The sequence below is a fragment of the Phascolarctos cinereus genome, unplaced genomic scaffold (assembly GCF_003287225.1).
Source record: "Phascolarctos cinereus isolate Bilbo 61053 unplaced genomic scaffold, phaCin_HiC Scaffold_2;HRSCAF=192, whole genome shotgun sequence".
Classification (NCBI taxonomy): domain Eukaryota; kingdom Metazoa; phylum Chordata; class Mammalia; order Diprotodontia; family Phascolarctidae; genus Phascolarctos; species Phascolarctos cinereus.
This window is the reverse complement of record NW_027555625.1, coordinates 42242271-42266784: the sequence shown is the minus strand read 5'-3', so window position 1 is coordinate 42266784 and position 24514 is coordinate 42242271. Positions and strand designations below refer to the sequence as shown.

General features: G+C 38.4%; 1 protein-coding gene across 9 annotated transcripts in view; it reads left to right on the top strand.

Moving 5' to 3' along the window:
• The window catches only part of CNOT1 (CCR4-NOT transcription complex subunit 1), a 96874-nt gene that overhangs the window by 25445 nt on the left and 46915 nt on the right, over positions 1-24514 (top strand). For 8 of the 9 annotated variants that reach the window (XM_020963517.2, XM_020963512.2, XM_020963510.2 and 5 more), the window contains exons 3-16: positions 5516-5623; positions 6481-6579; positions 7570-7638; positions 7723-7777; positions 8964-9167; positions 11642-11810; positions 13413-13539; positions 13676-13786; positions 15466-15636; positions 16075-16202; positions 20184-20424; positions 22544-22663; positions 23555-23677; positions 23915-24066. In XM_020963517.2, coding sequence (XP_020819176.1) covers positions 5516-5623; positions 6481-6579; positions 7570-7638; positions 7723-7777; positions 8964-9167; positions 11642-11810; positions 13413-13539; positions 13676-13786; positions 15466-15636; positions 16075-16202; positions 20184-20424; positions 22544-22663; positions 23555-23677; positions 23915-24066 — 1877 coding nt within the window. The remainder of the gene's footprint in view (positions 1-5515; positions 5624-6480; positions 6580-7569; positions 7639-7722; positions 7778-8963; positions 9168-11641; positions 11811-13412; positions 13540-13675; positions 13787-15465; positions 15637-16074; positions 16203-20183; positions 20425-22543; positions 22664-23554; positions 23678-23914; positions 24067-24514) is intronic. The other variant, XM_078149342.1, reaches the window with a different exon arrangement.

The window sequence follows — 24514 nt, the reverse complement described above, 5'->3', positions numbered from 1 at the left end:
TACCATAACTTTTTTTGAGCCATTCCTCAGTTGATAGGCATCTTTTCAATTTCCAATTCTTTGGCACCGCAAAAAGAGCTGCTATAAATATTTGTGTGCAACTAGGTCCTTTTCCTTTTCTTTGATCCCTTTCAGACACAGACCTTGCAATATTTCGGGGTCAGAGAGTATGCACGGTTTTATAGTCCTTTTGGCATAGTTCCAAATTGCTCTCCAAAATGGTTGAACCAGTTTATTTCTATAGGTGCTTTTAGTAAACTAAATTATCACTTCTGTAATCCCAGATGAACCAAAGTATTTAAGGGACTTTGCTCAAATTCTTTTTTTTTTTCTTTTTGGCTAGGCAATGGGGTTAAGTGACTTGCCCAGCGTCACACAGTTAGTAAATGTCAAATGTTTAGTCTGAGGCAGGGTTTGAACTCAGGTCCTCCTGACTTCAGGGCCTGTGTTCTATCCACTGCGCCACCTAGCTGCCCCTCAAAACTCTTTGATACACATTTATTGAATAGTAACTTTCATGTTAGGGCAGAGTTGCTGATTGTATTTAGCGATAGGGATTGGACCTGTCATTTTTTTAATATAAGGGTGCTCCCCAAGTGATAAAATGCCCTTTAGCAATTCATATTTTTACCTCCTCTGCAATAGCAGGAACTGATTAAAATGTAATAGGGGGCAGTGAGAGAGAATATTTACCAAAATAAATAAAAATACTATGAATGTTACTATGTGGTTTTCCAAGTCAATAATTTGTGGCCCACAGGTACGTAACATAGAATTTAGTGACTTTGTTGCTATTTGAGTTTGACACCACTAGCCTAGACCATTCTGTTTAAGTGACTTGTCCAGGGTTACACAAGGCAGTATGTGTTAGAGGTGGGGCTTCAGTCTAGTTCTTCTTGGTGAGGCCAGTTCTCTTTCTACTATGAAATAGGTGTCCAACATTTTGGCTATTAAAAATTGGCCTTGGGGGCAGCTATGGTGCAGTGGATAGAGCTCTGGCTTTGGAGTCAGGAGGACCTGAGTTCAAATCCGGCCTCAGACACTTGACACTTAACTAGCTGAGTGACCTTGGTCAAGTCACTTAACCCTGATTGCCTCACCAGAAAAAGAAAAAAGAATTGACCTTGGAACTGCCGAGTTGTTGAGGGGATTAGCAAGAAGTAGTTTATGATATGTTGCAACCTATTTGCAAAATTTAACCAAAATTTGCTTGAACATATTATCACATGTAGTAAACATTAAAAAATTAAATTTTCTTTTGCGTGATGATATCTGTTCAACTTCATCATACCTTGACAATCTTCATGTTGGTTTTTTATTTTTATGTTTTTATCCACCCTAGCATAGTACTCAGCGATTATCACGTTAAGAAAATACTTGGTAGAAGTATGAACAAGCGACTTGTAATCAGTTCTGATCTGACTTTTAATTGCCCCTTTTGGAGCTTTGAATAAATTGCTTAAATTCATTCACTTGTTAAGAGTAGCTGTAAATGTAACTTGTTTATAAGTAGATGTAGTGCATTTGGATAATGAATGAAGGAGTTGTCAGCAGTCATTCAGTAAGCACTGGTTATGACATAGCCAGGATCCTAAGTGTTGAAAATCCTGAGAAGGCAGCAAAGTCCCTCCCCTCAGGGAAAGGGACTACCACTGGAAAAGGCCTGAAGAAGGTAGGGGGACTGAAGTGGTGGAGGAGAGCAGGGAGAACACTCCAGGCTGGAGAGTCAGCCAGGTGCAAAGGCAGATGGAGTGTTAAGGGATCATAGAGGCCATCAAGAGCGCTAAGGTGCAGAAGACTGCAGGGAGAGGATGGGGCCAGGTTACAAAGAGCTGCAAATGCCAAGCAGAGAATTTGATATTTGGTCCTGGAAGTAATAGGGAGCCATAGGACCTGATTGGGTAGAGGATGACACAGTCGCACCTAAACTTTAGGAACATTACTTTGGCAGCCAGATGAGTATAGATTGTAATGGGGAGTAACTTGAGAAAGAGGGACCCAATTGGAAGACTTCGGCAGTAGTCCAGGTGAGAGGTGGTGAGGGCCTGAACTTAGGGTGATGGGTATGTGAGTGGAGAGAAGGGGAAATGTATGCGTATGTATAATACATATATCTGTAATATATATGTGTATAATGCTTTGTATACACACATACGGTGTTGTATAGGTAAAAGTGACAAGATTTGGCAACAAATTGGATTTGTGGAGTGAGAGTGAGTGAGAAATTGAATATGATACTGAGGCTGATGATCTGGATGACTGAGAAAATGGTGACACTCTTGTCAATAACAAGAAATAAGTTGGGAGGGTTTGGACACATTACATTTGAGAGGCTTATTAGGGTGTTCAGTATGAGATGTTCAAGAGACAGCTTAGGAGGGAGACCAAGGCTGGATGTGTAGATATGGGGATCGTTTGCCTAGAGAAGGAGCTGATTAAATCACCAAATGAGGTATCATATAGAGTGAAAAGAGAACGGTCCCAGAATAGAACTTTGGGGTGCATACATGGTCTGAGATAGAGATGAAGAACCAGCAGAGGAGACTGAAGTGAAGTTAAGTGATTTGTTAGTTACTAAGGCAGGTTTCAAACTTGGGTTTTCCTGATTGTAAGTCAGCATTAACCGATATATCACCTAGATGACTCTCAGCAGCTTGTTTTTGCTGGCCTTGTAGTATAATATTTCTCAAACCTGTGAATGAAATATCAGTGGTGTCTTTGTCCAGTCTAAGCTTCTGGTTCAGCTGCTAATATATGAACAGTAAGATTAAAGTTTTTCTTTCCTTTTGTGATTTATTCAACTTTGAACATAGCACATCTCCTTTGAAGATATGATTGCTTATTGTACCAGTGATTATATTTTCCCTTTCTTTTATACCAAAGTATTGTAATGATTTACAAACTCATATTGTGCGCTCTTTGCTCATGATAACAGTGAGGTTGATATTGATAGTGCGGTTATTTCCCCTTTTTGGAAATGAGACAGTGAAATAGTAATTTGCCAAGGACACAACTAATAAGTGTCAGTGGGGGTCTCAGTTCCTAGGACGGTAGATTTAGAGGTAGAAGGAAATATATGTGTGTGTGTGTGTAGTTTAGTAGTTTTTTAGATTACAGTCCGACTCTGTGTGATCTCATTTGGGGTTTTCTTGGCAAAGATACTGGAGTAGTTTGCCATTTTCTTCTCCAGCTCATTTGACAGATAAGGAAACTGAGGCAGACAAGGTGAAGGGACTTGCCTAGGGTTACAAAAATGCTGCTGTTGTTTGTCCTTTGGTTTTAAAGAGGACCAATGAAATCAGGAAGGTGATGTCTTGACCTGCAAGTTAAGTGAGGCAGGGCTGTGCAGAGTCACCAGCCTCACTCCTCCAGAGCCATCTGGGTCCAGTGGCAGTATAGATCAGGACGACTGGAGATGGCCTCGCGTGCAGTGGGAGACTTTGGCCATTTTAAGCTTAGATTTCTCCCGGGTCTCAGCCTGAAATGCAGCGTAGTTGGTAGAACTTGGGTGAAATCTAGTGCTCTTCCTATTTAAGGCAGAGAGACTCCAACCGATCTTTCTGAGGAGATGAAGTGATCAAAGAACCTTTGTTATTGGCCTTTACAACTAACTTGAATATAGTGCAGGCTTTACTTGTTGAACTTGAATTTTTAGCTCCCATGTTTTACAGAACCATACAATTCACATCTAACTTCATTACGTTTTCTATAATAAATAATGGGAGTGTTTATTTGGAGACTAGAAGCAATTAATGTAAATTGGTTGTTAGAAGGGAAGAAATAGCCTACTCTCTTGTTTTCCCAAGATCATTTTCCTTGATGTAGAAAGACAGGAAAAACAGGTGTGTAGTTCAGCATTCTCTTGGTGACTTGTTGACCTTGGAGATTGGAATTCTAGAATTGATTTAGAGATTTGCTAGGTTATTTTCCTTTTTTGATATTTTTATAATATAGTTTGGTCCTGGTTAACAGATGAGAAACTTATGAATATATATAATATGAAATATTTCTAATGTGTTGAATGTGAGCTAGATGGTTACTCTCCTGTCATTGTATATTAGGCTGGATTTCTTTGGAGGGAAGACTAAAATGAGACAGTCATTTAATGTTAGGGTGAATGTAGTGTAAAGGTCAGCAGTCATTTCAGAGTGGGGGGGGGAGAGGGGAGAATGACAACTAATTTGCATGCACACAGCTTGTCCTGTTGGTAAGTTTCCTCTTGCCTTTGATCTTCTTCCAGTCTAAGTTCTTGGAATAGATAAGTCTCTTGTTCTCTCCAAACCTGATAGTAGTTGACTCGGGAGCTTTCTGAATATTAAAGTTCAGTGTTCCCCTGAACTTGGGTAGAATAGCTGAAAACTTCTAGGAACAATGTTTTTAACTGCCTAGGTACTAGTGGCACTAGGGGTGCTCCCCCATCCCCCCAAGAAGAAAGAAAAAAAGCTACTCATAGACTGTTAGGGCTACTTGCCCTCTCAGATGGCTGAGATGAGTTGGGAATCAACTCTTTTCCTTCTAGTGGAGTGGAGGACTACCTGAGGTTCTTCAGGTCTTACCATCTTCCATGCCTCTCTCTACCCTGCCCAGACCCTGGGCACTGCCATCTGATTCACAAATGCAACTTGTATCAGCCTTGACATTGGCCTCACCACTGCACCCTTAAGGCCCTGAAGCCAAACTTCCTTTTTTTTTTCTTTTTTAAAAATTTGTGGTCTCTTCCAGTTTAGAGCATGAGCTTCTTTTTTTCTCTTTGTATCTCCAAGTGCTCAGCTTAGTGTTTGGCACATAGTAAATGCTTAAATGCTTTTTAATTCATTTAAAACTGCTATATTTGGACCAATAGCTTCTTTCTTGAGGTTTTTTGTTTGATTGTTTTTTAGTTGAGCCTGACTCCTCATGATCCCATTTAGGATTTTCTTGGCAAAGATACTGAAGTGGTTTGCCATTTCCTTCTCCGCCTTATTTTATAGACGAGAAAACTGAGGCAAATAGGGTTAAGTGACTTGCCCAGGGTTGCACAGCTAGTAAGTATCTGAGGCTGGATTTGATCTCAGGTCTTCCTGACTCCAGACCCAGAACTCGTATCTACTATGAAATCTATTTGCTTCCCTTTTTGAGGTAGACAATTAAAAAAGTTAGGACAGATTACAGGGTTGGGAAGGCATTTAATTTAGCCCGATTTAGAAAAATTATGATATTATTTAAACATGGCCCATGTGAAATGTTGCTGGTTTAAAGTTTCCTTTACCTTCAAGATTAGAGTAATTGTGCTATACCTGTTTATTAAAATGATTTTAAGGTTGTGTCCTAATTAGCTTTTTCCCCTTTTGTCAGTGATAATTGAATGATTTAAATAGATTTCATTATTTATAAAGTCAATAGGACCTTCAACTCAGCTTCTTCTATAATTGGTAATTTATTGTAGATTAGGAATTGTTTGTGACTTGAGTTTTTAAGCAAAGAAATGTATTCTTTTTCCTCTTCTAAACGAAGGCATGTTCATTGGTTTCTTCAGATTGTGAATCGACACGGCCCGGAGGCAGATAGGCATTTATTACGCTGCCTATTTTCTCATGTGGATTTCAGTGGCGATGGTAAAAGTAGCGGCAAAGATTTTCATCAGGTACTTTTTGCATATAATCAAATTGTATATATTTCTTTTAACCACACAGTTTTCAATTTGGGCAGAAAATATTCAGTGACAGTGACAAATCAAGTAAATGCTTTGAAGATAATCCTCTTTAATAACTGGGAGGGGATTGGTAGGGAATTTTAGTTCATATACCTCTAAGACGGTGGTGGTAGTGGCTAAAGAATAGACAGTGATCTTGTCTTGGATATTTTCAGGGGTCCTGAATCTAGTTCAGAGAAAATATGTTCTTTTGGGGCTTTTCTTACCTGAAAGTAGAGTAGGTGCTAACTGATTCTGTGGGATCATTCTAAGGAATGTAGGACTCTTCCCCCTCCCCGCCCCCCCCCATCACAAGTTAGGAATCTTTAACTCCTCTTGTTGAGGATAGAGGGAAGGCCCTGTTAAGGGAAGAGGAGACTTTACCTACTTGAGGCCAGAGACCTTCTGCCTCTGAATTACCTTTCGTGATGAATCTGAAGTGTTGTTGTAAATAATCTTTTTGCTTAATAAAAGTATTATTGCATGGACTTACTGGCATTTGTACTGGTTTGTAAACATTACATGTAAATACTAAAGATTTGTCCCTCATCTCTGTATTAAGAGAAACGTTTGCTCATCTGCTTAAGATTAGTATTGGTCATTGCATTTATTTAGCAGCCTTTATAGTTTTGTTTTTCTAGTATAGAGTATGTTTTAAAGTTGCTTTAAGTAATGAGGAGAAAGTATTCGAATAGATTTATATACCCTTTATTTTAAAAAATTGTGAAAAGATCAGGTGCTTATATTATATAAGCATTTGAATAATAATTTAAACAATTTGAATAGTTACTAATTATTCTTTTTTTTAGACTCAGTTTCTGATTCAGGAGTGTGCATCTCTGATTACAAAGCCAAATTTTATCTCGACGCTGTCCTATGCCATTGATAATCCATTGCACTATCAGAAGGTTTGTAGTCCTTATAATCTTTATCCTGTGAACTGGATAGTAGGTTTTTCAGAAGAGCCATTTTGTCTTTCTCAGATGTTCTGGTTCAGAGTTGGGGAACCTTCGGCCTCCAGGCCACATGTGGGTCTTCTAGGTCCTTGGGTGTGGCCTTTTGACTGAATCCAAGTTTCACAGAACAAATCCTTTTATTAAGGGGATTTGTTCTGTGGAGTTTGGACTTAGTCAAAGGGCTGTACTTTGAGGACCTAGAGGGCCACATGTGGCCTTGGATCTAGTTTATTATCTCGATGGTAAAGATCTTAGTAAAGATTATAATGAATTAGCATTATGCTGTTTTTAAACTCCAAGTGATACAGGATTTTAGAATTTTGATCTTAAACATGACCCTTAGGGGTCATGTGGGCAACCCCTTAATCTTCTAGACTAGGAAATTTTATTCCTGGACAATAATGATTCATGTTCCTGAAGTCACACTAGTTCTGAAAAGACCTGGGATTCAAACCCAGTTTTCTTATTCTACATTCAGTGCTTTTTCCCCACAACTTTCTTAACTAGCTTTCGTTGTGGTTTAACTGTTGCCATTGTGACTATGCCCCTCTGTAATGAAATGCAGGCAGTTTATGTGATAAGTTAGACTTCTACAAAGTTTGGATCATGCTCTGCAGTCACTTCCTACTGTAAAGAGAAGAGGAAACTTGACTGGCTTTAAAGAGTTTTGAACTTCTTGCCAGAAGACCTGGACTCTAACATTTTTTTAAGTTTGTGACCCAGGGCCATATTTATTACCTTCATAGTTTTTTGCAGAAGAAATGTGACTGATTGAAAATTAAGGATAGTAGGCCGTAGATATGAGTTGTGGTGTGTTTTGCTGTGGGCAGGCCCTCTGTAGAATTGTTTTGCTTATCTTCACTGATACCCGGATCAAGGAATAGATAGAAGTTTTGGAAAACTTAATAAACTCATTTATGTGTCACAATTTATTGGTTTCAGAGTCTAAAGCCTTCACCCCACTTATTTGCCCAGCTGAGTAAAGTTCTCAAGTTAAGCAAGGTTCAAGAGGTAGGTGATTTTGGACTGTAAAGGTGGGTTAAGTTGGAATTAGCATGTCAAGGTTTTTACCTTAATCTCATCTTCTTGTTTCAGGTCATTTTTGGTCTTGCTCTCTTGAATTCTTCCAGCTCAGATCTACGAGGTTTTGGTAAGTTCAGTAAAGTCTTCAAAATGCTTTAATGAAGTTAGAATTCACACTCTTTTAAAGTAAAATAGAACTTACGTAGGCCCAGGTAACCAGGTGTTTTATTTTCTGTCTAACTTTGGTTGCCTGTTGGATGTTGAAATAATAAGTAGTCACCTAATTGTCACCTTGTGATAACCCTGGTTCTTAGCAGTAGCACTTTGAAAGGAAGTTAGGCTGTAGAAAATGTGGGAAGATGATTTTGAAAACACATTTCCACATGTGCTTGCTGATTATTTGGAGCCATGGTACTTAGAAATTTTTCTTTAAGTGTGATAGACTGCTTCTTATAATTGGTGCTTGCATACTTTGAAAAGCCACAACCATGACAACTTTTTTTTTTTTTTTTTGGGAGGCAGTTGGGGTTAATTGACTTGCCCAGGGTCAGACAGCTAGTAAGTGTTAAGTGTCTGAGGCTGGATTTGAACTTTGTCCTCCTGACTCTAAGGCCAGAGCTCTATTTACTGCTCCACCTAGCTGCCTCATGACAACTTCTAACAACAGTTTGAATATTGTTTAATTGATATTTTTTTGTTTTTTAAATCAGTCATTCCCAGATATCACCTACCCCTCCACCCTTCAGTAAACTCTCCTTTGTGATCGCTAATATCTGTATAGTGCTCACTGTGTGCCAGGCACTGTGCTGAGTGCTTTATAGTTTTTATCTCTTTTGATCCTCACGACAGCCCTGAGATAGGTGCTCTTGTTATCCCCGTTTTACTTGTCCAGGGTCACAGCAGCCAAATTAAAACTCTAGTTCAGTCTTCCTGAATCCAGGCCAAGCCCTCTATCCACTGTGCCATCCAGCTATCTCAAAAGAAGAAACAATGAACTACAATCAGCCAACACAGTGACCCTGTCTCATGATAACCTGCCTTTTCTTTTCCTTTTCTTATTTTAGCTTGCAGTATTTGTGTCTGTGTGTGTGTGTGTGTGTGTGTGTGTGTGTGTGTGTGTGTGTGTGTGTGTGTGTGTGTGTGTGTGTGGACAGAGGGGATGGGGATTTTTAAAAAGTATGAGTGACTGCCAGGCTCAGACTGTGGACGTTTTAACATAGCTTCATTTTAGAGTGGGGTGCTTTTTAAAATTGAATTGGTTCTGTGCCAGTGTCAGGTTTGATTAATGGCTTATTGTTGATTTCTCCTTCTAGCTGCCCAGTTTGTCAAACAGAAGCTTCCAGATCTTCTGCGCTCTTACATTGACGCAGACGTCAGTGGAAATCAAGAAGGTGGCTTCCAAGATATTGCCATAGAGGTCCTGCACCTGCTCCTCTCCCATCTCCTTTTTGGGCAGAAGGGAGCTTTTGGGGTTGGACAGGAACAAATCGACGCTTTTCTTAAGACACTGCGTAGAGGTAAGACCCTTCCCTCTGTCTGGTGGACTGCTATGAATGGCAGTCTTTAGGCACTTTCACTTTAGCTGATTAAAAAGAATGTATTTCATAGGTGGGCCCTACAAAAGGAGACATTCACCCTTCTGCTCTTGTTAAATGTCCTGTTGAAAGCATTGCATAGCATTTTGTGCTAGAAATTCTTGATGGTGTTGTTTCATCTTCTTTACCTATTTTGTGATTCCCATTCTGGGGTCTTTTCACTTGGAGAAAAGGTTAAGTGATCTAATGAACCCTGTGTTGGAACTAGAATTCGTATTTTAGCTGGAGGAATGTGGTTCTCCAGTTAAATCTTTTAGGATAAGAGCAGCAGAGGTCTTTGAATAGGTTTAAGAGTACTTGATGTGATGTGAACATTGGGAGCAGCTGTAGTTAAGCCCAAACAAGCCCGACCTGGAAGTGGAGTATGAGTGCAAGCTGAGAGGTCGTCATCAGTTCTGAGGCTTTCTGCGCATTGTGTTTTTCTGTTAGTAGTTTAGGATAATTGAAACTGAAAGTAATAGTTTTAAATCTCAGAATATGGCCCTGAATGCTTCTGCTTTGGAAAAGAGCCTCTTGGTGACGGGGCATAGGTGTTGTCATTGATGTTGGCTTTTCTTGGTGTCTCTTGGGGCTTGTAGGCTCCATTTGACTTGTACTATTTCATCTCCTCAGTTAAAGGGAAGCAAATAGGAGCATTCATAGTTCTCTACCAGCTGTTGAATTGGAAATCGATTGGTAGTTCTCTTATGGGGAAAACCAAGTGATATCTTAGTTTTTGTGAATGTTATCAAACTAACACTGACTGGTCATTTTTAATCTGATTAATGTGAAAGCTCTATTAAAAAGTACTGTTAGGCTAGAGTAGTGCAAAACAAAGTCATATTTCTTCTCCAAATTGTGCCCTCTCTGAATTGTCACAGTCCTCTCGAGGACTACCATCCTTCCATTAACTCAGACTTACAACCTTAGGGTTATCCTTAGCTCCTCTCTCTCCTCCACATGTGCAGTGTAGTCCCAGATTTTAACATTTCTGTTTTCATGGAACGCTGTTTTTACAGCATTTTTCACACATCCTTCTCTTTACTCTTTACCTCCTCAGTTTAGGTCGTTGCCACCTCTCATCTAGAGCATGGTCATGGTCTAACTGGTCTGTCATCTACCCACTCAACCACCAAAGTGATTTTTTTTACAGCATGGCTTCCTATTTACCTCCAGGATCAAATGGAGACTCTTTTATTTGGCATTTACAGCCTGGCCCTTTCTTACTTTCCAGTCATCTTAGACTCCCTGCTGTGTGCTCCAGCTTATTTGCTGTTCCTCTTTCATGCTGGTCCATTTCCCATTTCGATGCCAGGTGTCCCCATTCCTAAAATGCTTTCCTCACCTTCACCTCTTTTTCCCTGGCTTTCTTCAAGATTCATCTCAGATCCTGCCTTCTTCAGGAAGCCTTTCCTAGGCCACCTAGCCTGGGGCCTTCTCCATATACTCCTATTTATCTTGTATTTACCTGTTGTCTCCCCCATGAAAACATATACCATATGAGGGCAGGGCCTGTTTTACCTGACTTTGTACTTTTGATCACAGTAGCTATGTACCATCACAAAGCAGAACCGTGAGGAATGCGTATGAATGCTTAACAGGGTGCTTGACACATAGTAAATGCTTAACAAGTGCTTTAGAACTGACTGACTGACGTGAAGCATGGAAAGTAGGAAATAAGGTATGAAAATGAGCTCAGTAACTCATCCTAGGATTGATCAAGACAGGGCCTTGCTTTGACAATGAACCTGTGAATGACAAGAGCCAAGTTTTTGTGGGAAGTGAAAAATGGCTTGCTTAATATTTGATTAACATAAAAATTCTCTGGTGCTGCAGCTAGGTGCCACAGTGGATAGACCTCTGGGCCTGAAGTCAGGGAGACTCAACTTTATAAGTTCAAATCTGACCTCAGACACTAACTGAGACCCTGGGCAAGTCACTGTTTGCTTCAGTTTCCTTTTCTGTCAAATGAGCTAGAAAAGGAAATGGCAAACTACTCCAGACCTCAGACGGGGTCACAAAGTTTTGTACATAACTAAAAATGACTGAACAACGACAAAGCACTTGTCTAAGGTGGCTGGGTGGCTCTGTGAGTAGAGTGCTGGGCCTGAAGCTAGAAAAACCTGAGTTCAACTCTAGCCATAAGCAGCTAGCTGTGTGATCTTGGTCAAACCCTAACTACTGCTTGCCTCAATTTCCTCAACTGTAGAAATGGGGATAATAATAGCACCTGCCTCAAAGGTTGTTTTGAAGGTCAAATGAGATAGTATTTGTGAAGTGCTTAGCACAGTGCTGGTCACATAGTAGGTTTTATATAAATACTAGCTATTATTATTATTATTATTATTATTTATTATTATTATTATTATTATTATTATTATTATTATTAGTTTTTAACCATCCTTCTTCTTGGACAGATTTTCCCCAGGAACGTTGTCCCGTGGTGCTTGCACCACTACTTTACTCTGAAAAACGGGACATTCTAATGGACAGGATCCTGCCTGATTCTGGAGGGATAGCTAAAACCATGATGGAGAGCTCTCTGGCAGACTTCATGCAAGAAGTAGGCTATGGCTTCTGTGCAAGGTTGGTAGTATTAGTATTACTGTAAAAAAAATTGCCTAGAAATTTCACTATGGGTTTCTTCTTTTTTTTCCCCAGTGTGGCTTTCTGAAATGTGTTCCTGCTATTATATAGTTTGCCACCTATGTCTTTACTTTGATCATATTTTTAAAAAACAAAACCAAACCACTGATACCTTTTCTATTTCTAAATATATCCCTTTCTATTCCAGAGAGTCAGCCTTTATAATAAAGAATAAAAAAGGGGGGAAAAGTTTCGGCCAAACCAACCAGTCTCTGAACAAGTCTGACTTTATTTGTGTTATTTCATACGCTTAATCTAACTCCATCTCTGCAAAGAAGCGGGGAGGAGGTGTCTTCTGTCTCTGTTCTTTGGTGCCAGATTTGTTATCAGTTCACAACGTTTAATTGTAAATATTTTGTTGTTGTAGTTTCTGTTTGCATTGTTTTAGTCTGTGTGTGTGTTTTTTTCATGCTTCTGCTTCTCTTTGTGTCAGTTCATGTGAGTCTTCTTTGTATTCTTGAATCATTGCTTATAGCTAATAATAATAATAATGATATAATAATGATAATAATAATAACTAATATTTCTATAGTGCCTACTGTGTTCCAGGCACTTGCTATGTGCTTTACAGTTATTACCTCATTTAATTCTCACAACAGCCCAGATAGGGGGATATCATTCTCCCCATTTTGCAAATGAGGTAGATAGTGTGGAGGCTGGATTTGAACTTAAGTCTTCCTGACTCCAGCTTGGTGTTCTTCTCTCCATCGGCCGGCTGCCCCCCACCATAGTAATGTTACATTATAGTCACGTACCTACCATAATTTGTTTAGCCATTCCTGAATCTGTAGCTGGCCAAAGGATTTCCGGCGGCCCACAAGTTGTGCAGGCCTGGTCTCTGAGCATCTACCTTTTTTTTTCTTTTTGAATGTCCGTGACCTATTTCATTCCAGTGTATACAATGAAACCTTTGGGTAGAGGTTATGAACAAGTTAAACAGCTTCTTTCCGTTTCAGATTGTTTTCTAGATGTCCACCAAGGGGGGCAGGTAGGTGGTGCAGTAGATAGAGCTCAGGCCTGGGAGAAGGGAGGACCTGAGTTAAAATCTGGCCTCAGACACTTGAAACTCACTAGCCGCTTAACCCTGATTCCCTCACCCCCCCCCTCCAAAAAAAGAAAAAAAAATAGATGTCCAACAAGAGTACATCAGTATCCCTCTCTACCTACGATAATTCCCAATGTTAATTATTTCCATTTGTGGTTATGTTTTCTCTCATGATGAGTTCAGTAGATTTTGTACTCCCAATCTAGCAATATTAAAATAATATAAAGTGGTTCAAATTACCTAGGCTATGTAATGTATGCTAACATCCTTCAAAAATTATTGGTCATGCTTTTTCATTTATTTGACTATTACAGAATTAACCAAAAAATTCCATGGTTAGACTGTGCCACTTGAGAGCAGGGGCTGTCCTTTACCTTTCTTTGTCTCTCCAGCACTCAGCATCATGACTTGCACACAGTAGGCAGTCAACAAATGTTTATTGACTAGCTCGCTTTTTAGCATGCCATCCTGTTTTAAAGGTAATGTTTTTCTTTCAGTATTGAAGAATGTCGCAATATAATCATGCAGTTTGGTGTTCGAGAGGTCACAGCTGCCCAAGTTGCCAGGGTTTTGGGAATGATGGCTCGGACTCATTCAGGGTTGACAGATGGCATTCCATTACAGGTGAGTGTCAGAGACCAGACATTTTACCAAATGACTTGTAGTAGTCTAGCTTCTTCATTGTAATTAAATTCTTCTGTGACTATTATTGCCAATCATTTCTTATATTTGTTTGTTAACGAAAGTCCACCCTTTTCAGTCTATCTCAGCTCCTGGCAGTGGAATATGGAGTGATGGAAAAGATAAAAGTGATGGAGCACAGGCCCACACCTGGAACGTTGAAGTCTTGATTGACGTTCTCAAAGAGTTGGTGAGTTTGTTGCCATTCTGCTTGTCAAGTGTTGTGCGAAGTCGATTCCGAAGGGAAGCGATAACCAGCTGTGTTCCTTCCCAAAGCAAGTTTTCCCTTTCACATTTCCTTTACTACATTCACCTAGCAAATGAAATAGAAAAAAAGTCAGGTAACAATAGGTAGGACTGTCAACAATGGAATAAGTTTGTGGAGCGGTGATTTCAAAGACAGTTGGATAGCAGTGATCCCATTCCTTCAGTATTATAGACCTTTGCAGACTTCTTTTGGGCACTAGAAGATAGTGCCCAGAAAAGAGGATGAGAAAGAAACAGAAGCAGTCACCTAGGGAAACCTTCAAAGGAATTCATTCTCTGAAGAAAGATTGAGGTTTTTGAGGATTGAGGTTTTGAGGATAGGGATGCTGAAATTAAAAAAGGTGCTAGTTTGCCAATATAATAAACGTCCATTTGAAGATAATTGAGGATGTGAATGGAGTTTTCTCGAGGATAATATCCAAAGTTACAAAACCTATACTTCAGTTTCCCTATTAGGTTAGCCACAGACTATATTACTATACCTTGAATAGTCAAACTATGCTGGAATGTAAAGGACCTAAACTAAATGGCATTTTAAGTATAATTGAAAGGAACTATTGAACTACAGGAAGATTTTGGACTTCTTGGCACCAAAAAAAGTCAGGATGATGGTTTTAGGTTGTATCTTAATTTAGATTTATATTTCAATTAGGTTCTTCTGTCTATCCCTTTTCCCTCCATTACGGCATACACCTGTTGGCCAGCTTTTTAAACTTATTTCTCAAAGTTATCAAACAAACTTTTCGTTTTCATCTTGTTAGCTGTGTAGCAGCAGTTTTCTTGTAAATTGAGATGAAAAATAGTCATCTGGAAAAAAGGCCAATTTCACATGAAGAGTTTGTACTTGAATTTTTGTTTTTAAAAGAGTATTAGTTATTACTCAGATTACATTAGAGCCTTAAGCTTCTGTTTGATATGACCATCATTTAATTCAATATAATATATGCACTTATTTAAATGCTTGTTATAGTCTTTGGTTAGAAGGATTATGTAATGTGTAATTTATACCAAATGTTGACTAGATCTAACACCATCATTTTGGCCGTTGGAGAGCTTTATGATATGGTTAGTCATCATAGATGTCTTGAATTTTTTTATTCTTTGTATCCTTCTGCTCAGGGTAGAGGTGGTAGATCTTTGACACGGAGAAAATGGAGGATGCTCAAAGCATGTGAATGGGAACTATGAATTGGAGAGTCACAGCTTTCCTATAGCCTATTCCAGTAATTTGAAAACTATCTCCTACTAAAGTTGAGGGCTCCCTCCTTTAGCCTCTCTCTCTTTTTTCTTTTTTTCTTTTTCTTGCAAGGTAATAGGGTGAAGTAACTTGCCCAGGGTTGCACAGCTAGTAAGTGTCAAATGTCTGAGGGCAGATTTGAACTCAGGTCTTCCTGAATCCAGAGCCAGTGCTCTATCCACTGTGCCATCTAGCTGCCCACTAGCCTCCCCTTAGATTGAATTCACTTGGTCTGGTAATACTGTTTTAATGTTACTACTATAAGAAAAAAATACCCTGCAAACCTCCCCCAACTCCAATTTCAGATGGTGGTAGCAAGTTGTGTTGTAGGCTTATTTGTTTATATCTTTCCCTCCTGGTTTTAGAATCCAAGCTTGAATTTCAAAGAAGTAACCTATGAATTAGACCACCCTGGATTTCAAATTCGTGACAGCAAAGGACTTCAGAATGTGGTATATGGCATTCAGAGAGGTCTAGGCTTGGAAGTCTTCCCAGTGGACCTTATTTATAGGCCTTGGAAACATGCAGAGGGCCAGGTAAGCCTATATTACCTAATTTTTGCAAAGAGAAAAGTAAAGGCAGTATTTAACTGATGGATAAAGTATTATGTGCCTATATTACTTGATTCTTGTTATAAACTAGAAATGACCTTTCTTTACTTTAAGAGAATGTGATAGCATTTCTATATAGCTTCAGTTTGAATATAAGGCATGCTCAATCTAGATACAACCATCTAGTTGTTTGCACAAGAATCCCAGCAGCAAATCACCACAGGGCTTTCCTTTGGACATCATAGCTGGGTTATTTGTAGAAATGTGAAGAGTGTCTGGAGAGACGCACATTTTTCCATTTTCTTATACTGTTGAGTATGGCATTGTGGTGCTGCATTTCTGTAAAAGACACTTCACTTTGGAAGAGTTCAGTCAGCAAGTCCTAAATGAGGTACCATAAAGTTTGTGTTTTTCTTGTTCTAGCTCTCCTTCATTCAGCATTCACTGATAAATCCAGAGATCTTCTGTTTTGCTGACTATCCCTGTCACACAGTTGCCACTGATATCCTCAAAGCACCACCAGAGGATGACAATCGAGAAATTGCCACATGGTAAATCTTATCTCTTTTTTTCCTACAATGGGGATTGGATCTCTCTCTCTTTTGAAATGGATGTCTTTTTAATAGCCAGCAAATTCAATGCATTGTGTACTGGCAGTAATGAACCGACATAACTTTGTAGTCTGTCTGCTGTTATATGCTGTTTGTAAGATGGGCTTTGTAATGAGTGTTCCTTTTGGCTGTTTCTTGCTGGTCCAAGAGACAAGTTGTGTGATATTTCCTTCACATTTCCTCTTTTGAGCTTTGTATCCAGATCTTTGTTCTTGAAATACCTGATGTCAGGCTCGTTCCAAAGTTGGGAATTTGAGGATGTTTACAAGTGGTTATTTAGGTGTGAAGCCAGGATTTCACTTCCTGAAATAAAGTGTTAATTACTTCTTTTCTCCTTTTCCCTCTTTATTTGTTCTCCCCTCTCTCCCTTCATCTTCCCTTCTCTTTTTTGAGGTGAAGACAGAATAGCAGCAATTCTCATTTGATTAGTAGTAACACATAGGTTCACTTCAGCTAAAAAGATGAAGCTGCTGATTTATCTTCTATGGAGGGGTTGAGACATATTTTCTGCTGGTGAAACATGGATTGTTTCTCTTGTCCTGCCACTTAATTATTTCTCAACTTACAAAAGTAGCTACATTTTCTTGCTTGCTATGTTTAGAAAGGTAGCTTCTCCCCTCTTCCCCTCCCCCCCCATAGGAAGAAACTTGTGTCTTAAGGGTGTGTATAAAACTAACCTTTTAGGAAGGATTTCTTTGTATCTACTAGAATCTTCTTTTAAGTTAAAGGGGTTTTGAAACTTAGGTCATCATTCATTTTATAAAATGGATGAATGGGAAACTACCTTCCTTTTTCTCTCTTTGATGGAGTTTGTCATTCACTCATATCTGTGTTTAAAGCTGGTTTTTAGGTCAAGTCTGCTCAGCTTATATGTGTAGTGTCCTGTTCCCTCCCCGTTTTCCTGTAACGTTCAAAAATACCAAGGGCCACATAAATAAAAGGCAGCGCATAAGGGACAATTATTTATAACATAGCAACTTTTTTTTTAAAGCAGTTCTAGATTTTAATCACTTGGGGATAGGAACACTTATCTCCTCCCTACCTTCACTCCCCAGGAAAGATAATAATTTCACTGTTTCTTTGTGGAAAAATATAGGACCAGCTTAAAGAAATGGATGAATATTGCAGCTTTTTTTCCCCCCATAAAATTATTAATTTAAGTTTGAGAGCAAAGTTTCTTGAAATCTTCTTTTTCCATTTTCAGTAGAGATGCTTTACAAAGTTGGAACTGTCATGTCATATTTTACAGAGGAAAAAAGGTTTCATAGAGTTGTGTTTTCATCTTGAAGTTGTTAGGATGCTGACCTGAAGATTTAAGCGCTGTTATGGGTATAAACAGGTGTCACTCCTTTTGGCAGTGAAACCTGTGTGATAATGCAGTAAAACCAAAAGATTTTCTCACCTTGGATTTAAAGTTTGCTTTGATCAGTCTGTTTCTTGGATTTTTGCCTACCACCCTGGTTGATTTTAAATCTGAGAATGCCATGTGGATTTTAATAGGTACTTTCTCTATAAATTCATCATAAATCATTGAGACTTTGTAATCATATGCTTTAGATAGAGGTTTAGAAGCCATGCAGAAGCTTATATTTTTGGTTAAATAGGGTCCAGTTCAGTGCTCATATATAATTCAGAAATCTTTGCGTCTAAAATTTGAAGTGATGTTTTCTCAATTGTGAAGTTTAAGTGTTCCTGGATCTTTCTTTGTACCATCAAAATTATATTTCCTGGTGTTGTTTACTATTCTGTCTCTGCTCTTTGTCAGTACCCAACATATTAACACTTTCTGTTACCACTACATTTTGTGTTTTGACCTTTTGCATTAGTTTCTTAAAGTTATGTGATTAAACAGCGTGCTGCCAAAATGTTTATAGCCAGAAACACAGGTTTATTGAATTGCAAGGAGGCTAATGCTTTTGTATTAATTCAGTATCATATGAAATAATAAAAAATGCTGTCTTTCATAGAAAATTAGAATGGATTCTGGGATAAAAACTATGGGGTTGTTTGTTCCTAAACTCAGGTCTCCAGAAGAGAAAGTACAAATTTGATTTTCTTATGCAGCAATAAATGTAAGAATTTTAAAGGGCATTACTGCAGCCAAGCCCTTCTAATTTAGAAGTTTATCATTTCTTATAGAATAGAATATGAAACTTAACTTTGCTGTGATGAAGAGATTTGCTCTCCAAATAGTGTTTAAAAAAGAATAGTATTGCTGCTTATTAGAAAAACCTTTTTATATGTGTTAATTTTTTTTTGTCCTTTTTATATATGTAATATCATTTTTATAACTTCAGCATATCTGCCAACTAAAAAAATCATTAATCATAGCCACGTAAATTATTTTATAAAATTATCATTAATGTTAGGATAGGTCTTTAGTGTATGTACATGTTAGTATAAGTACTTAAAAATTTTTACAGTTACTTTCCAGTGATAAGATGCAACATGATATAAAGAGAGTGCTGGACTTAGAGAAAAGAAGACCTAGGTTCATATCTGGTCTCTGCTGTGTGAACTGGGCAAACCACTTAAATTGTCTTAAGTCTCAGTTTCCTCTTCAGTATAATTGTGTGTGTGGGGAGAAGATGGTGTTACAAATCGATGAACTCTGAAGTTCCTTCCACCTCTAAATCTGTGGTCCTATAATTCTATCATAACTTGTCCTTTGTTATTAGTAATTAAAGTCAAGCAAAACAAATGACCATAATCCCATATTCACGAAGTGCCTGCTGTATGCCTGGCACTGTGCTAGGTGTTAGGAGTGCGTATATATAAAATGAAAAGTTCACTCCTTGTAAGTATCTTACATTCTAATGGGGGAGACAAGTACAACAATATGTATACAGAATAAATAGTAAGAGAAAAGTACAAATAAACTCAAAGCACTTAAGTATAAGGCAGTTTGGGAGGGTGGGCGTTAGTAGTAGAGGTATTGGGAAAGGCTTTGTGTAGCAGATAATGTATGAGCATGAGGAAAAAGGTGACTCTGAGGTAGAGATTCAGATGGCCTACATTCCAGGGATGGGGGACAGCGAGGGCAAATGTAGATGAAGGTAGCAAATGGAGTATTGTGTGTGAAAGGCCAGTTTGGCTAAATTGTGGAGTTTGCGAGTAGAAACGATATTGATAGTTGGGGGCTAGGTTGTGTCACATTTTAAGAGCTGAGCAGAAGACTTGATTTTTTCCTAGAAACCATAGGCAGCCACTGGAGTTGGTTGAGCAGGATTTGCATGGTTAGATTTGCAATTAAAGTCACATTGTTAGCAGTGTGTAGGGAGAACTGAAGTGGGAAGAGACTCAAGGCACTGAGACCAATTGGAAAGCTGTTGCAAGAATGTAGGTGAGCAATGATGACAGGCTGAACCAAGATGATTATTCTAGGAGTGGAGAGAAGGGGTGGGATTTGGGAAATATTTTGGAGATAGAGAGGGCAAGATATGGGGCAACAGAGAGGTTGAATAATGTCAAAGTCAGAAACTTGGAAGATGGGAAGGATATTGGTAGCTTTGACTGAAATAGAACAGCTTGGAAGAGGGACGGGATTTGGGAGAAAGATGTTGAATTTGGGTTGTCTTTGGGATGTCCAGTTTGAAATGCCTAAAAGGCAATTTCTGATGAGATACTGAAGCTCAGGAGAAATGTGGGGCTCATAGAGATTTGGGGATCGTTGGTATAGAGATGATTTTCATGCCGTCTTTCAGTGGTGAAATGTTAACGTAGGTTTAACCAAAATAGTTGCTTAAGAAATAAGGGATTTTGGCCACTTATTGAATAAATGAATGAATAAACTTTAAGGAGAGTAATATTTTTATACCATAGAATGTTGATTTGAGTAGCTGAAAAATGGTGGTTTTAAATTGGAAAACTAATTTTTTATATGTGAATTCTCATATGCCATCTAACTTCTGTTTTGGTTAGGAAGAGCCTGGACTTGATTGAATCTCTCTTGCGACTGGCAGAGGTGGGGCAGTATGAGCAGGTCAAACAGCTCTTCAGCTTTCCCATCAAGCACTGTCCGGATATGTTGGTATTGGCCTTACTACAGATCAACACTTCTTGGCATACACTGCGCCATGAACTCATCTCTACCCTGATGCCAATTTTCCTTGGAAATCATCCTAACTCTGCCATTATTTTGCACTATGCCTGGCATGGGCAGGTAAGAATTCACTACTTTGCCAATCTGTTTCACTTAGTTACTTTTTCCAGAGGAAAAATTCTCCTTATCTTTTAAAAGGATTCTCCATTCATGACCTGAAACTTGGTGGTACTAAATGACTTAGGAAGACTTCCTGCATTCACAACATAGACTTCCAGCTCTGTGATCCTGGGCAGGTGGCCCTGTCTTTGCTGGGTCCCTACCACAGCTCTAGATCCGATGTCATTTCTCTGATGATAGAATATTTTTCAATATGTTTGATAGGCAGAGCATTTTCTTGAATATTTTCTTCTGATTCATCCTTAATAGTCCATGTTTCTGGTATTTGTACTTGCTTCCAAAAAGCTTGTACCTCTTTCTACAACTTGTACCAACTTCCTTGTGCTAGCTTATTACCAAATAGGACCCACCCACAGTTCTAAAACATGTGTTGTGATTCTACCTGTTACACATGCATGCACGTTTTAATTTTTGAGCCCATTTCTGAAAACAAGATTGTGTAGAGTATGGAAGTCATGTATACGTTGTTGTTTTTTCATAGTAATTACCTAAAAAAAAGAGCATTTCTCAAAGTAGCCAGGAAATCTTGTTACTATTAGTCAAGCCTCTTAAGCTATTTTTGTATGACACTTCTACTTTGAGACACTGAAGACGGTCTTTATAAAGATAATTTTTTCCAGAAGTACATTTAGTTTCATTTAGTTTAATAAATAACTACTGTTTCAAGGCACTGTAAATAATTATGTAAACTTTAGTTTGCTTACTGCTTTATAATCAGTGATACTTTACCCTTAATGTGTCTGCATTCTGGTGAAAAAGAAGTACAAGATATCTTTTTTTTTTCTTTGAAAGTCGTTTGTTTTTACAAAATTGTCATTGTATTAATTTTTCTCTTCATGTTCCACTCACTTCAGTCTGCATCAGTTTCATCTGAAATTGTGCCCTTCATCATTTCTTACAGCATAACAGTATTCTATCATATTTGTGTGCCATAAGTTGTTCATCTGTTTCTTAATTTACAGGCTCCCCTTAGTTTCCAGTTCTTTGCAACCACCAAAAAAAATAATCTGCCATAAATGCTTTTGTATATATGAGTCGTTTTCCTTTTATCTCTTTGGGGTGCAGCTTTAGTAGTAGGGTAGCTGGGGCAGAGGTAGGTGCAGTTTAATAGCTTTATGGGCCCAGTTCCAAATTGTTTTCCAGAATGGATGGACCAGCTCCACCCGGAATGCATTCACATGCCTGTTTTCCCATGGCCCCACCAGAATGTGGTGTTTTCCTTTTTTGTCAACTTCATCAGTCTGATGGGGGTGAGGTCGAATCTCCTCAGAGCTATTTTAATTTGCATTTCTTCTCTAAGTGATGTAGAGAATTTTTTAATATGGCTTTTGATAGTTTGGATTTCTTCTTCTGAAAACTGTATTTATAACTTCTGACCATTTATCTGTTGGAGAATGGCTCTTATTCTTAAACATCTGAATCACTTCCCTGTTATCATAGAAATGAGGGCTTAATTGGAGAGAAAAAAAATCGTTACAAATGGAGTAGTGTCTTCTAGGTCAGTTTAGACAGGTTAACAAAGTTTCAATATAAATAATTAAGGTATTTTTTATAATTTAAGAGCAAACACTTTAAAACAGTATTAAGAAATAATATAGACACTATTTGGACTAGCTTTGATCAACCTTTAATTTTTTTTAGATTGAAAAAAATTTTAGGTTGTATTTTTCTGGTCGTTGAGAATTAGAAGTTTGTTATCCTGAGATTTGTGGTACTTGAGTGAATTTACCCCAGGTCCCAGAATTTTCTGTGCCTTAAAATTGCTTCTGTTTTACTATTGTAGTAGGCTTCCTTTTAGTTGAGTTGAAACTTCTTTAAGTAGAGACTCGGCTAAGATGATAGAATTTATTGTCTTAACTAGGTTTGAACCAGTTTCTCATGATTCTACTAAGTTTCTGATTTTTACCAGACTGTTCATGAATTCTGAACTCTTTATTGGGCTGAGTTATCCTGTGCTCATGGTTTTAACGTGTAAATGATCTCTGGTAAAAACTGAAATGGAGCTGTGTGATAGTGTTGATTAAATGGCCTTGCTCCTGTGCCTCTTCCCCTCCTGTAGGGACAGTCTCCCTCAATTCGACAGCTTATCATGCACGCCATGGCAGAATGGTATATGCGAGGGGAGCAGTATGACCAGGCCAAATTGTCACGGATTCTTGATGTGGCCCAGGACTTGAAGGTGAGTTGGGGGTGATACTCTGTCATTGCTTTTTTTTGGTTTATTATACTACTCACATTTGTTACTCAATTACAAACAATGCCTCTAGGAATAATTGACAACATAACATGCTTTGACCATATCAGGCTTTAGATTTTTTTTCCTTGTTAGGTCAGCCAGCTTGTTAATTTTTCTCAGCAGGTACTGCACACTTAGTTTTAGCAAACTTTTCTTAATTGTCTTCAGGTGATGGTAGTAGTGTGCCTCTAGAAGGTCTAAAGTTTTTTAACCATTCATTGTATTATAGCCTCTGTGGTCTTTAAGCCATCTGAAGGTTTTCAATTTTTGGCTATTATTATGTGTGATGTTTTTGTTACTGTTTCTTTGAGGCGTCTGTCATCTTTCTATGGACTTTCATTTATTTGGGATGCAGCTTTTGGTAGCATAGCTGGTCTGATAGGACCAACAGGGCCTTCTGAAAGGTAGTTATATTTGTTGCATCATTATTGCTCTCTGGGTGTGCTTTATACTTCTGATGTTTTAGTTGAGCTTTTGTTAGAATAAGCTTGTGCAGAGATGTTTTAGATGGGATATAGATTATGGCTTCAATTTATCATTTGAGTAAAAAGTTGTCTTATTACTCTATGCTGTCAGCTGCAGGTTTTCAGGTATTTTGGAAAGCACAAGGTCAAGTTTAGTTGGAAGGTAGTGTCATGCTTTCACTTTTAGAACGTTAGTTCTTATTGTAAGCAAGACAGTGCTATACCACTAAATAGTACCAAACTATTTTTGTTGTTGCCAAGAAAATAGTAGCAGCATGCTTTAGACTTGTTTGTGAAAATTAGAAAGAATAAGACAGAGAGGGAAAGTTACTGATCTTTTGACTGGTAGTCTCTAATTTTTTTTCTTTAGGCCTTGTCAATGCTGCTAAATGGTACTCCATTTGCCTTTGTTATTGACCTTGCTGCACTTGCCTCTCGTCGGGAATACCTCAAACTTGACAAATGGCTCACAGATAAAATTCGGGAGCATGGGGTAAAGCAGGATTTTTTCTTTCATTTCTGAATTTTAATTCTGGTGATGAAAAATTGCTAAAGAAGTGATCTAGTTATGTAGCACTGAAGATGTGGAAAATGTTTTTGGTCTGATAGTTCAGTCCCCCATCCCTTGTCCCCCTAAAAGCTATTGAGCTGTTGTAGCTTAGCGCATTATCTTTTTGTCTGATAACAATTGAGATGAAATTCAAATAGACTGAGACTTTCTCTTCCTCAGGAGCCCTTCATCCAGGCGTGTATGACTTTCTTAAAGAGACGGTGCCCTTCCATCTTGGGTGGCCTTGCCCCAGAGAAAGATCAGCCGAAAAGTGCTCAACTTCCTCCAGAAACACTGGCAACAATGTTGGCTTGTCTGCAAGCTTGTGCAGGGTAAGAGTGTCTGTGGAAAATGTATTTGAAATATGGAGATGTAACAGGTTGTAATGGTGGTTGGTTTTTATACATCAGTCAGTCCTGAATATATTCCTGCTCTCTAGGTATGAACTTGTTAAACCATTTCTTGTAATGGAGACTAAAAAAGAGCAATTCAACAAAGTTGATATACACACTGATAATATCTGAGTGTAGCTGATAGTATTCTACATCCTACTCTTCTGTGCCTAACCATGATTATAATAAGTGTTTAGTATTTCTTTTTTTTCTTTTTTACAGTGTAGTAGTAATATCCATTAAGTTAATGTACAATGCTTTGTATAGACATTCCCCAATTTTTAAAATTACTTTGATATTTTGTATTAAAAAATGTTTTGTTGCGAACGTTTTGGTTTACGTTGGAACTTTTGGTCTTTGACTTCCTTGGTCTGTGCTCTGGGTCAGA